The sequence below is a fragment of the Neopsephotus bourkii genome, unplaced genomic scaffold (genome assembly GCF_033783945.1).
Source record: "Neopsephotus bourkii isolate Nb327-2 ecotype Australia unplaced genomic scaffold, CSIRO-AGI_Nbou_v1 NB_1328, whole genome shotgun sequence".
Classification (NCBI taxonomy): Eukaryota; Metazoa; Chordata; class Aves; order Psittaciformes; family Psittacidae; genus Neopsephotus; species Neopsephotus bourkii.
Genome location: NW_026901808.1, coordinates 2,313,957 through 2,327,827, shown reverse-complemented (window position 1 = coordinate 2,327,827; position 13,871 = coordinate 2,313,957). Strand labels below are relative to the sequence as shown.

Here is a 13,871-nt window from a genome sequence, read left to right as displayed (position 1 = left end):
TTCTCCATTCACCCCCATAGTATTTTCTTTCAGAATCTGTACTCTCTTTGGGTAGATAAAACATGAATTATAATTTTCTCATTCTGATCTACACCTATGATCTGTTTGCTAGTTCGTATTATAAAAAGAACCAAAACTCACCACAAAAACCATCTCAGATAAGTGGTAATAAACTAATCTTGCTGATGTCATGGCTTGTGACATAGCTATCTCCTCCCTGCAGCTCAAACAAGACTGTATATAGTGAATAAAAAAAGTCAGGTGATTTGACTCATCATTTCAGGGGCTTTTCCTGTCTCCAATCCAAAGAGCATAAACAAGGAAAAGCAGTGGAATCATGGTGATTGCAGTCATTTCCAGGAGCAATACAAAGGGATGCCCTCTGCCAGTACTAACTCCCTCATCTTGCCAGGATTTTCTGGCACCAGCAGTTGAGTACTGTGCTCCATGGGTTTGAGATTTAGGAAATGCTAAATAATCATGCAGTGCCTGTTCAGTTTCTGCTCCACAGAAAGTAGCCCCTTCAATACTGCCAATATGGAAAATCAGCCTGATAAAATTAAACGATCAAGGGTAGTTTCAATCCTACCAAAGGCACTGCTGGCTCCAAATCTGTTCCTTGTTTGGGATGAAAACATGAGATGCACCTCCATGTTGGCAGAATTAAAGTAGGGTTTAATACAGCAAGGGAACATAGAATTATCTAGAATTTCATAAATATGAAGAGAGATTCCCAGTATCTAGCTTCCCATGGGAACAGCTGAATATCCCATCTAAATAGGCCACATTGTTAAGAAAAAAAAGAAAGGGCACTGTGCAACTTCCTTAGCTAAACTGAAGATATGTCCAACAAAACACAGCACCATTACTGAGACACTGAGTCACCAAAGGCTGGGGAAAAAAATGCAATTTTCACTACACTGCATCCTTTGCTGAGCACAGAACAAGTGAACTCTGTCCTCCATCGTAGTCAGGGGAAGTCCACTGGCATCTATCTCCTTCCATTAGCCCCACAGCACACCACACATGCACTGACTATCAGACTCCACAGATAAGCAGTATCCTCTTCTTTCCTCTGCCTTTTTTTTCTTAAAGACTCTCAGACTGTGGTCACCTGAGCAGAGGACCAGTACCGGCCTGAGGATACTCACTCTCATCCTTTAAAACTGATACAAAGAGGTTTGAACCAGGCCACGCCAAATCATCTAAAATGAGAAGGTCCACCTCATAGGCTGTTGGCTTACAGTGCTACTTACTCACCAAAAGAACTGTAAAGTTATTACCACTGAGTTACTCCTCTCTCTTCTGCGATATGGCTGGAGTCCTTACATGCCTCTCTTTATGTACACTTCCAGTACAAGTATTCCTAATCAGAATCTCTGGCTACTCCCATACTAAAGACAATACAAGTAGAACAGAGTATTCTTTCCAAGATGCACCAAAACCATAGAGCTGATAGCTACATGAAGCCAACTCATGTCAGTGAAGCCCAGGTGAGGAGAGCAGTCCATGTAGACACAACATACCATGTCCTAAAAGCCAGATTCATAAGGGGGGTATTCTGGAAGTTGCTGTGCACACATCAACACAGATGCTTTTCACGCTCAAGGCACCATTATCAGAGGTTTTTGTTTAAAAACATCATCGTCACCATCTTCATCCTTATTACTGAAGATGCAGTAAAACTGATGAGGCAAATGGCATGAAGAAGAAAAGAGAGTCTGCTGCTGCTGTGAGAAAAGATAACCTCTGTGCTTGATTTAACACAAGCCATAAGTATTGGCCATAAACCCAAGCCAACACAAGAATCATAGAATTACAGAATCACCTTTGCTGGAAAAGATCTTTAAGATCATCAAGTCCAACCCAGTAGCTCTGATACTCTCTGTCTGCCAATGCTATTCCCAGCGAGCAAGATTATTTCATCAGTAAGCAAAAGGCAGTGAAAAACCTAGGCTCAGAGATCCACTAAGCACAAGACCAAGTTAAGATCCCAAGTGACTCCTGGTCCCAAGCATTCCAAGTGGTCCATCATAAAATCCAGGAGACATGGAAAGACTGATGTGGTTTATGTACACATAAACCTCTCTCACAGAAACCCTACGGATCCTAAATTATTTCAAAGAATGGCCTGGTGTTCACTGTATTTTTTTTTAATGGAGACATGATCTAGAATCTGACACAGTAGTGGATATAAAGCACATGGAGAATCTCTTCAATTTTGCAAGCTAAGCAGTCTTCATGTGTGCTCTTTACTAGTAAGCAGTGCTCTGGACTACTTCTGAGCAAACCCTTTCAGAAGAGTTTGGCAGCCACGGTGTGAAAAAAATATCACCCACTAAGCTGGAGAACCCAACCATCACTCTGAAGCATCACATCTGTCAGCAAGAGCTACACAGATGGAGAAGTGAGGAGCACACCTGGATCAGCCTCTCAGAATACTGGTCATAAACCTCAGATTTTAAGATTGTGGATACACAAAGCACTACAAGATGTATTTGCACACAAGTGAGGTCAAAATATTTTGAACCCTCTTTCACTGCAGATGCAGAGAATTAGCTCAGTGACTTAGTTTTCAAAGCATAACATCTCATCTTCGCTTTGATACTACTTTATTACACTTTTCATTCATATTAATTCACATCATTCGCATTAGTTACAGTCTGTGCCTTATCATTCAGTAAAGAAACTGAGACAAGAAAGCTCACCTAGGGTCAAAATCACGATCAGAATGAAGGTCAGGATCTGTAACTATGTGACACGGCTCCCACTGCAAAGCCACATGGCACCTTGCTTATCTGTTCATAAAGGTAGTATTTGACAGGTGGATCTGAGCAGAGCCATTACTTACCTATCCTGAATACAACCTCAACTTTAGATCACTTAGTAATACAGAGCTACTAAATTACAGACTTTCCTTTTTCTCCCCTTTATTTTTCAATTAAAAAGGAGAAAATTATAAATGCCACATGCAATCATCAGCTAGTAGGACACCCCCTTATGTGTGCTTGGTATTGTCACATGGGCAAAGTACGGAAAGATGTAAACTCGCCAAGAAAAGTCACAGCAGTACTGCTGGACCATTCATTTTACATATTACTGCTTCCAAAAATGTCCTTAATGACTATGGACTTACTGTACGAACAAAGCAACATGACAAAAAGGTCTCCCTGCTCTCCCTTGAGAGACTTGGACAACATGGTCAACAGTAATCTGACCTCTGCTTTGGCTGAAAATAAACCGCCCCTTCAGCTCCTGCTCCAGTAGACAATCCTTTGAAAACACATCTACCAGTTAATATTATGGGATAAAGTGGATTAAATATGAAACAAGAGCAAGATAACCTAGAAGGACACTTTCTGAACCACATTCAGGTACAACAAGGAATCCAAACTTGAGAAAGCAAGTGGGACTACAATGGCATTAAATCACTTTGGTACTTCACAGTTCTTGGATGCTTTAGGGATTGGAGAGAATAACATTGTAATTTCCGAAGACAGCATTAAGTTAATTGGGAGTTTGAAATTCCACATCAGGAATGTTTCCCTGGCTGTTAATCTTTGTTACAAGTCTTCTGCAGAAACAGCTCTTAAGATCATCAAGTCAATCCCTACCTCAGAGCTGTTTTCCATCTGATACAGGATTAGCAGTAACAGTTCACTGACCCATTTTCTCAAGCACACTGGAATAAAAGCAAATCCTGAGGGGTTTTGAAATTACGAGTTTTGGGGATGAGCTTGAGAAACTGATCTCTATTTTTTTTTAACATAACTATTACAATGATGACAACTGAATGATTCTATGTCAGTGCTGTGAAGATTATAAAATTTCTACAGCATTTTCTATGAGCAAAAGACCGAAGTCTGTGGCAGAAAATAGATTTCCAGTATTTATACCTCAAATGTTTTACTCCTGTTAAAGCTTATGTAACAAAGAAGCGGAAGTATAATTTTCTCATTAAAATATAGCAATTTCATAAATACCTGTGAATCAGAATTAAGATACCCCCAGTGGCAGAGATAGATGCTCATGGAGTTTAAAGGACTCTCGTGAGGAATGCTTATATAATGTGGAAAAAGAACTGCAGTGTAAGGGGATGGATGACCCCAAGTACTGTAAGAATACTACATTTCCTAGGTCTGATGTTGCTACTAAGTGTCCCACTTTCTTTAAACACAACCTTAGACAGACTTCAGCCTTTTTAATGTGGCTTTAGCTACATGACTGCATATAAAATTAGCACAGGGTAGGTACAACCTTAAAGAAAGATGAATCTGACATATTAAATACCATAAAAATGTATCAAGTTCAACTGAGCTTTGTAAAATACCAGGTAAAAGGAACATGATGTCTCCAATAATAATTCTGCAGTTAGTTAAGAGAAGAATCATTCAAAAAATTAAGGATCAAAACTGTGAAATATTTTCTATGCTTTGTTTTCAATGTAATGGAAAAATACTACAGTTTGCCCCAAATGAAAGCTTAATTTTGGAAATGGATGTTCTTTTCTGTATATTAAAGTAAAAGCTAGTATTAAACTCCAGAGAAGACATATCTGCAATTTTACTTACGGGTTAGTTACTTTCAGTACATGGCTTGCTGAGCTTATAATATCTGTAGGATTTTATGTTCCTTTCAATCCTCCTCCTCTCCCTCTGAGCTTTGCAATTCTTCTCATCACCCACGCCTGCAAACTGTGTCTAGTATTTGAGTCCTCTCCTCCTCCTCACACACTTACTCTTTGCAGACATGTATTTGTAAAATACAAAGATTTGAATAAGTTTTCACCTTTAAAATAGACAAAGATACTTCTAAATGTATTTTCAAAACTATCTTTAATGAGAAGATGCATGTAGCTTATTTGTCCTCAAAGAGGTATTACAAACAGAATTATTTCAGAAAGTTGAATAATGAACTTTATACTTTTTCTGTTCTTAAAGAATTCAAAAATGTATCCTTTCAGTTTAACTGTGTTAAAACTAATTCTACAGAATGTTACCACGTATTTTACTAATAAGCTAAATCCTTCTCTTTGAAGTTTAGAACCTAAAGCTGTGATTTGCAAGCCTAATCTGATGAATATTTGCATTGCACTTGGCAAGAATTTTAAGTATTTCACTGTTTTGCTACTTTATGCAAGGAAAAGGAATGGAAACACAGCAAACAGTTGTATAGATTCTAAGATAGAAAGGGAACATGCAGTTGTACTATTTAGGTTCGACTTCGTAATTTAAGATACACATGAATTTCCCCATAAACTTGCATGGTTTTGACTGCAAGTTTAAAATGCATCAAATGAAAATGAAAATTGGTTAAGAATACTGCAGAAAGTGAAATAGAAGGGGAAAAGTCATCATTAGCTATCGGATATGATATTATTTATGATAATGTATTTGTGTCAAAACCATCCACATCAGGTTTCTCAGGTTTATTCTTATAAAATACACATTGTATTGTTCTTACCATACATGCTGTACTCCAGATATCAGCAGGTGTACTGTAACCTGCTCCTATTAAAACCTCTATGGATCTATATTGTCTTGTCTGGATGTCTTCTGTGAAGTGTTTATGCTAAAAAAGAAACAATCACATTAATGGGAAAATACAACAATATAAAGGCCTGTTCTAAACACTGAAGGCTAAAGAGCAAAAATGATGCAGTGATACTTACCACCCAGCAGGCATTCCCCAGGTCAGCAATTTTAACTCTAATTTTATCTGCATTTCTTGGGTCCAGTGGATTCACCAGTAAGTCAGCAGCACGAGTTTTTGCTAACACAAGCAAAATGCAGAACAGTTACCTCTAAGCAGTTTTGCCTTGACACTTTATCCAGTTTTGTAATTCATGGAAGACATCAAAATCATTTGCTGAATGTTACAAGAAATTAAAGCAACATAAACAGGATTTCTTACCTTGATTTCTAAATATCCTTACACATTCCAACTGCAAATTTTTGCATTAACTGCCAAAAGACTGTAATTAGAATATCCGGAAGAGCTCTAAGCAGAAAGAGTCCATATGTTTCCAAGAACAGATTAGGGCAGAAAATGTTAAACTCCAAGAAGTCCACAAGAAAAAGTTGTTCTTAGAACAGTTTGGTTGAAAAAATAAAATCCTGCACTTCCATTTCTGGTTAAGCTAAACAAAATACAGCTAGATTTTTTCTTGTTTAAAAAATCTGTCTCAAGGGGAAGAAATCATCAAAATCTGGCTTACTTGAGAGCCTGGAAGATTGTCACCCATTTCACAGACAACTCAGTGTTGAATCAAAATTCTCTGAAGGTCCTGATTTGCGTAGAGCATGATCCAACTATAAAGGCATAACTTTAATGTCATTAATCCTGCCACCTTTAGAGGCTCTTGGGACACTGATGATCCTAACACAGGACAGTGGAGGACCGCTGCTTTGCTTTTTTATTTGACATACCACCCGCCAGCTCCCAAACTGAATTGGAAAGAAAGCAGATGGACTTGAATGTGAATGATAGAAACAGGTATCACAGATCACATAGCAGGAGAGGACTGATCTCAGCTTACTTGTCCCAAAGCTACGAAGATCAAATTGGAAACTGCTGATAAGACAAGAAAGAGGTACTAGATCCAAAAGGCACTGGGACTCCAAATGGGATATAATGATCTGTGAAACTACCACAAACATTGGAAGAGGAAAGTACAGCAGACATAGGGCAAAGAAAAAATACAGCATGTCTAACGATGAGTCAGGAATGACTGAAATTAGGATCTTCAACTGCTGGGACAGCAAGGGTGACTGAGCCATCAGGGCACTGGCCAACCAGAAAAGAAACTGGCAGGATCCACCAAGGGAAAGAAGGAAAGACAAGACGGGACTGAACAGCAGAAGACAGAAGTGGAAGTGACCTCAACAAGAGCCTTCTAAAAAAGCTGCAACAGAGTCCAAGACTTGAGTTCAAAAAAACCTCATGACTATAGGGCATAAAAGCAAAACACACTGAGAGAATAAAGCCAAGGTTCAGTACTTAAAAGATGGTTAGTCTTAAGTAATCTTAATATTAAAATCTTCCCTCACAAGCATGCTGCTTAATAGAGTCTAATTTTTCTAAACACAATCACATGTATTATTCAAGAAATACCAGGACCTATCTCAGCTCACCAGCCCTGACAAAAATAAAAAAGTGCTAGATAAATCCTTCCCACACATATTTCTGAAGGTGAAGGACTGCAGTAAATAAAGTGGAATGAAGGGGTGGAGAACTCGTCACTAAGACATCTGAGTACATTAGAAAATAGCTTTCTTCAACCTTCTTCTAGCAGAGGGACCTGACAAGGTAACAGGCAAATGCCTACACTTTTGTGTTTTTCTCAGGAGCTCATTAAGTTTATGTCTCTTATTTTCTGAGAGATGAATGTGACCTTGGATTCTATATCTGACAAACGTGGATCATTCACAACTGAAAGTGAAGTCAAGAGGAGCACACTTTTTAGTAAGTACTCTCAAAAAAAGCATCCAAAGGAGCTCAACCTGAGCACAAAATCAGTAAGCATTTCTGGTTTTCAGTTATGTGTGTCCTAGTTCTCCAAAACTGAGAAACATCACCTCCTCACAGTCTCAGCACGATAGTATACTTAGTAAACATTTAAACACTGGAATGAGGAGGAGAGTCATGAGGAAATTAACAGATCTATTTTAAGGGCATTTGGTCACACAGTGAAAACTTGAAAAAGGTAAGAACTTAAGAGCTGCTCATCCACTGAACACAAATTGGTCTGTGCACTGAATGAGGCAAGTATCTCCAAAAAAATAAAGAGATCATGTTACTTTATAATGTACAGCAATGCCTAGACAGAGAGGAACAAATACAGTCCACTTCTATACTAGAAAAGGGCATTAAAGTTATAGGAAAAAAAGTAACAGCATTTAAAAGCATTGAATAGGCTGCAACTTTTATCTTTCTTCTTTTGAAATACTCTTATCTGTTTTATTACTGTTTAACTCACCATTATTATTGATGCCATTAATATTAACAACATTTAGCTTTTCCTCTTTCTGTGGAAGAAGTAAATTCAGCTATGGCTAAATTTAATCTTCCTTCTTTGCATAAAAGGTCTGTAAGATGCTGCTGATGAGATAACATCACGGAGGAATTAAGTAGGTTTGTCTCTCCAGCTATGGAGATACATTGCTTCCATGATGACAAATCCAGCTTTACTCCCTGGAGGCATGATGATTTTACACATCACACCAGGAAAAGAGCAGTAGAGGCTTTCTGCCTATAAATACTGCCAGCAGCACAGGGAAGAGGCTACCAGGCACCTAGGAACCTCTTGTGCATCATTTCAGGGACTACTGAGTTTAAGGAGATGGACTGGAAGACATACTTGCCTGGAACTTGACATTTTCCAGAAACACAGCTCTGCTCAGTTGTATTTTACTTCACATTTCTTGCCTACCTGCAGATTACCTTACCTGTCAGACTCTGTAACAGCTGTGTGAACTGCTCTTCTAAAGTCAAACCAAGAAATACACTGACTGTACTTTTCAACACATCTCTATTTATATTTAGTAACTTCATCTGGGGACAATGTTGATGGCAGGCTTAGTGATCTTCTCCCTAAGCTATCTCATTTTCTTCTGTCCGCTTACAGATCTAGTCTCTCAGTATTTGATTAAAGTTGAAACCCATGAATTTATCATTTAGCCACTGGTGCTATAAATAAAATCTATGTGTAATATCCTGCAGCTACATAATTCAATGGCAAAAATCCAGCTCTTTGCAATGACACCAAGATACCACCTTTCATGTCTTCAGTAAACAGGACTTACAGGCAAAAGTTTTGGATTGGAGCAGTTCTGGTGGCCAAAATTTAAGTGTCCAAAACCATGATGAATACACAAAAGCTATAATGAGTTGAGGGTTAGCAACATGCCTTGCAAAGACAAAGACTTGTTGAGTTTAATAAAAGATTAAGAGCGGAAGTGTTAGAAATGAACCATCAATGAATGAAAACACAGCACACGACAGAATTTTTTCATGTGACTGAAGAAAGACATAACAAGTATTTATAGCTAGAAGCTGTAGCCAGGCAAATCCAAACCTGCAATGATTCTTCTGAAACAATTCTGAGTACTGACCAGTGGAACACACTTCAACCACACCTTGTTCTTTAACTATTTAATTTGTCCAAATCAAGAGCGGTTGTCTTTTTGGAAAATGTGTTTTAAGCTGAACACAAAGGTTACTGGACTTAATAGTTGGTGTATTACTGGCTCGTTATAAAAGGAAGTCAGGTTACATGATCTCATGGCCACCTTCTAGAAGAATTCCCACCTGCAATCACAAACTTCCTTTCCTCTTTGCTGTGAAGACTGACCTGTCAATGTGAATATTTAACCTACAATAACTTATCTCACACCCATAAAAACAAGTTCTAGCACAGAAAAAAGTTAAAAAAAAAAAAAAAAAAATCCGTTTGGTTTTCCTCTTTTAAGACAGTAGATTTGTCTGAATTTAACAAGAATGCTTTTGCATTGTCTTCCAAGTGCATCTATTGAACTCCCATTTTTGAATGCAAGAAAAATCATCCAATTTACTTAAAGTAAGCTTAGCTAAGCTACTGTCTTTAACAAGACTGTTACATTTATTTCTTAACCTAACCATTGTCTTTCTATTCCACTTACTTGCCATTTTTTTTAATGTAATACACACCCATGTTACTAGACACAAGTCTTCCACCAACTCAAAGTGTGTTTCCCCCCCTCTATTTCTAAAAGCCATACAAAATCAATGCACTTGCTTTTCTTTAAACCTGGTCCTAGGAGGTCAAAATTCACCAGAATGCTTTGGGACTAAAGTAACTGAAAATCCCTCTCTTACTTTCTAGATATCTGCTCTGCCAAAGGTGCTCTAAGATGAAACACTAAATGTAAAATAATAATTGAGAATTGTATGATTCAATGAGCAAAATGTTCAGTGCAGATAAAACCAACAAGATGATAGCAATGAAAAAAGGGTTCTCGGCAGTGGGCTGCAGCTCTAACACAACCCTAGCGACGGTAAATCTGACCCTGTACCCCACCTCCTCCTTAGGTTTGGGAGCACCTAAGGAAGAGAGCATGTGGGGGCAGTCTGCGCAGATTTTTCTGACTCAGATGCTGGCACACTGGAATAACCTTTTCCAGTGGGCACTTTCCAGACACAAGCACAAAAGCAGGCCAAGACTTAGCAGGGTCAGCACCAACCCAGAAACTAAGAGCATTTAAAACTTAACCTGTAGATAGATAAATGGCACCATCACTGAGAAGTGCTAGACCTGGTGTTCCAAGCCAGAAACATGGTGTGATAGAAGATTTGTCTGCTGGCATCAAAAGGTCCCTTTGTGTTACTGAAAGTTTCACCAAAAAACTCCAAAACAAAAGTAAAATCTGCATATATGTGTCACTGAAAATAGATAAAACATATACATAAGGTTTAGCCCCACTACTCGTTCTACATAAGACACCACCTATGGCTGCAAGAAACTTCAAGGATGCTGTATGCTACTATGAGGAATACTTACTTTTTGGCAAATCCCCAGTGCTTGAAGCTGAAACTGTTCTACTCCTGTCATGAGATGGGCTGCTCTCCTCTCTTTCGGTTACAGTTGATCCTTCAGAAACAGCAGAACCACAGGCTACAGACTCTAGAGCCCCAGAGAACACTGAAGCTGAAAATTCAGAGAACTGTGACTCAGGAATTTTATGACGTCCATTTGGCAATTCACCATTAAACTGTTCATAGGAGCTGCTATAAGAGTAATCGCTTTTTGCATTTGGCTCATCAAGATTATACTCCTCTGCATTTGGACATTCTTCCTCTTCCTCGTCTTCATCTTCAATCTGTTGTTCCAATAGGAATGGGCCATTCACAATATGGCCATTTGTTTTGGGGGATTCTATCCACGTAGGGTCTGTAGGGTCAGTGTTGACAAGTTCCTGCTCAACGTCATCATCTTTCTCAGTGTTTTCTTTCTCTGTGTCTTCTTTTTCATCCTGATCATCTGCTTCACCTGAAAAATTTCAGTGAGCAACACATCAGATCATACATCAATAATACGACATTTTGAAATTAGGCATTCAACATTTTTAACTCTTCAATAACTATGAGACTTCTGACATCACAGAAGGAAACTCTAAGTATCAATGAAATATGCAAAGACCTTGAAGTCTAAACTGAAGGCAAAAGAAAGAACTAATTAATAAGGCTGTTGGGAAAAAAAAAAACAACAGGGAGAGGTTCAGAAGATTACAATGTTATCACAGAATCACAGAACCGTTAGGGTTGGAAGGGACTTCTGGATATCATCCAGCCCAACCCCCTTGCCAAGGCACGGAAACCTAGAGCAGGTTACACAGGATTGCATCCAGGTGAATTTTGAATGTCTCCAGAGAAGGGGACCCCACAACCCCTCTGGGCAGCCCTTCCCAGTGCTCTGCCACCCTCAAAATAAAGAAGTTCTTCCTCATGCTGAGGTGAAACTTCTTGTGTTTTAGTTTACGACCACTGCTCCTCATCCTGCCTCTGGGCACCACCAAAAAGAGTCTGACACCATCCTCCTGGCACCAGGGAGAGAAGATGCATGAGGTCTTGAAAGCAACCTTTAAAAATCTGTAACTCAAACTGTGTCAAACCGGGAGTCATGACATAAGTAGGAAAATTCACTGTAAGTGCAGAACAAAACTAAACCAAACCAGAAGACAAGTCTCAGCAGTTACACTTCCACAGAACGAGCAAGAGTTGATGAGAAAGCCTGGGAAGCCAGAATGGAGCTGGACCATAACAATTACACTCCAAATCACTGGGACTAAACAAGAATTTTAATAAGGCATCTTACCAATTTTATTGAAGAAGCTGCAGTTATTACTACCTGACAGATCATAGAATCATAGAACAGAATCATAGAATAGTTAGGATTGGAAAGGACCTTAAGATCATCAAGTTCCAACCCCCCTGCCATGGGCAGGGACACCTCGCTCTAAACCATACCACCCAAGGCCTCGTCCAACCTGGCCTTGAACACTGCCAGGGATGGAGCATTCACAACCTCCCTGGGCAACCTGTTCCAGTGCCTCACCACCCTAACAGGAAAGATCATTACAACAAACACTGTAACAAGGGGAAAGAAACATGACTTAACTACACTGAAGTTAAAAAATACAAATTCATGCTGTTTTTCTTTTATCTCATTAGGAAACTCTGTCACGCTACCTAATGTGGCATGACAACTGGCTGTTCTATGAATTGGCTGTGTGCTCTTCTGTGGGATTTGACAGCAAGACTGCTATTGATGTTTTTCTTCACCTCTACAGTAGGTTTGACTCCTGCTTTTTAGACTTTCTAGTTCCGATTTTACCTACAGGAGACAATGAAACTTTATGATTTAGGACAGTTCACAGATTTTGTTCAGTGCACCAGATGCAATGCTGCACTTACTATGAAACAGTAAATTCAGGGTAAATAAAAGCAGGTAATGCTAACCATCATCATTTCCAGGTTCTTCATCTACTACCTCTTCTATATCGGCTGTTTTTAGTTTCACCTCTGGGTGGTACTCATCTTCTTGTTCATTTGATGGTACAGATGAGGTTACATTTTCTTCTATTTTTTTCCTTTCAGCTTCTCGCTCTAGTTCTTCTATTTCCTGCAGGCGTTTCTCCAATAGCTCAGCTTGCCTCTTCTGTTTTTTCTTCAGCTTTTTCTTTTTGTTTTTGGATATTTTTCCAATCTGAAATATTAAAAGAAAGCAAACTAACAAAAAACCTAAACGATTATTCTCAAGGCATCTCACAGCAAATTCACTTGCAGTATGATTACTTTTAATGATTGTTAATTATTTTCTTATATTAGCATAAGCAATTAATACAGTACATATCTTTATTATTAATAATGGCAATTATTAATAAGTAAATACAGTTTTTCCCATTTTATTTCAAATAGAAAATGATGTAGGGTTATATGAGACAAAAAAGCTACTGAAATGTTACATAGTTATACATTGTTTTATGTGGCTGTTTATTAGATACAAGAGCAAAATATATCTAAAATACCATAGTGAATTTCCTATGATCATATAATCTCAACTAGGCACAGTAATGTTCAACTCCAATCCAGATTAACTGTTGATGTTACATGTGGAAGATAGTCTGGTATCATACCTAATTAGGCAATATAAATTTCATGCATGATTTCTCTCTGAACAATGAAGGAAATTACTAGGAAAAGTATGCTGAGAAAAATGACACAAGAAAACTAGAGACTGAAAATGGTAAAGGATTTTAAATAAATCCTGTGTTGTTCAGCTACTTCCCTGTGAAAGGAAAGCATTTTTATTATTCACTTCTGGCCCAAAACATGTGAATCACAAACAACAGATGGCTATTATGAAAAGTTTCACATTTTATATAACATATGGATTGAAAAACTCAGGTACAGTAACAAGCAGAAGAAAATCTAACACATCTGAGCTAGGACTGAAACACTTTCTGATATTGTAACTGAATTCTGACTTCTATTTTTACTAATTCATAGATGAGATCTATCCAGTTTTCATTCATTGTTTATGTATCACCGCAAGAAATCCTAATATAATAAAAAAGTACAAGGAACAAAGAAAAATACTGTTTTCTCAAAGGTTTACCTGTAAATCCTGTTATCTTCAAAAGAAGCTACAGGACAGTTAGAACAGATCAGTTAATTTGACAATCCTACTATTTTTCACCCATGTTGTATGACCACATACATTCTGTACGAAGGCTGTGTGGAGACCTCATAGCAGCCTTCCAGTATCTGAAGGGGGCATATAGGGATGCTGGGGATGGACTCTTCTTAGGGACTGTAGTGATAGGACAAGGGGT

The 13,871-nt window shown here is 38.4% G+C and overlaps 1 protein-coding gene across 5 annotated transcripts in view; it reads right to left on the bottom strand.

The window, feature by feature from the left end:
- The window catches only part of SRPK2 (SRSF protein kinase 2), a 148,960-nt gene that overhangs the window by 14,469 nt on the left and 120,620 nt on the right, over window positions 1-13,871 (bottom strand). For all 5 annotated transcript variants that reach the window (XM_061366309.1, XM_061366312.1, XM_061366313.1 and 2 more), the window contains 4 exons: window positions 12,496-12,742; window positions 10,538-11,026; window positions 5,672-5,772; window positions 5,464-5,571 (listed from right to left, as the gene is read on the bottom strand). In XM_061366309.1, coding sequence (XP_061222293.1) covers window positions 5,464-5,571; window positions 5,672-5,772; window positions 10,538-11,026; window positions 12,496-12,742 — 945 coding nt within the window. The remainder of the gene's footprint in view (window positions 1-5,463; window positions 5,572-5,671; window positions 5,773-10,537; window positions 11,027-12,495; window positions 12,743-13,871) is intronic.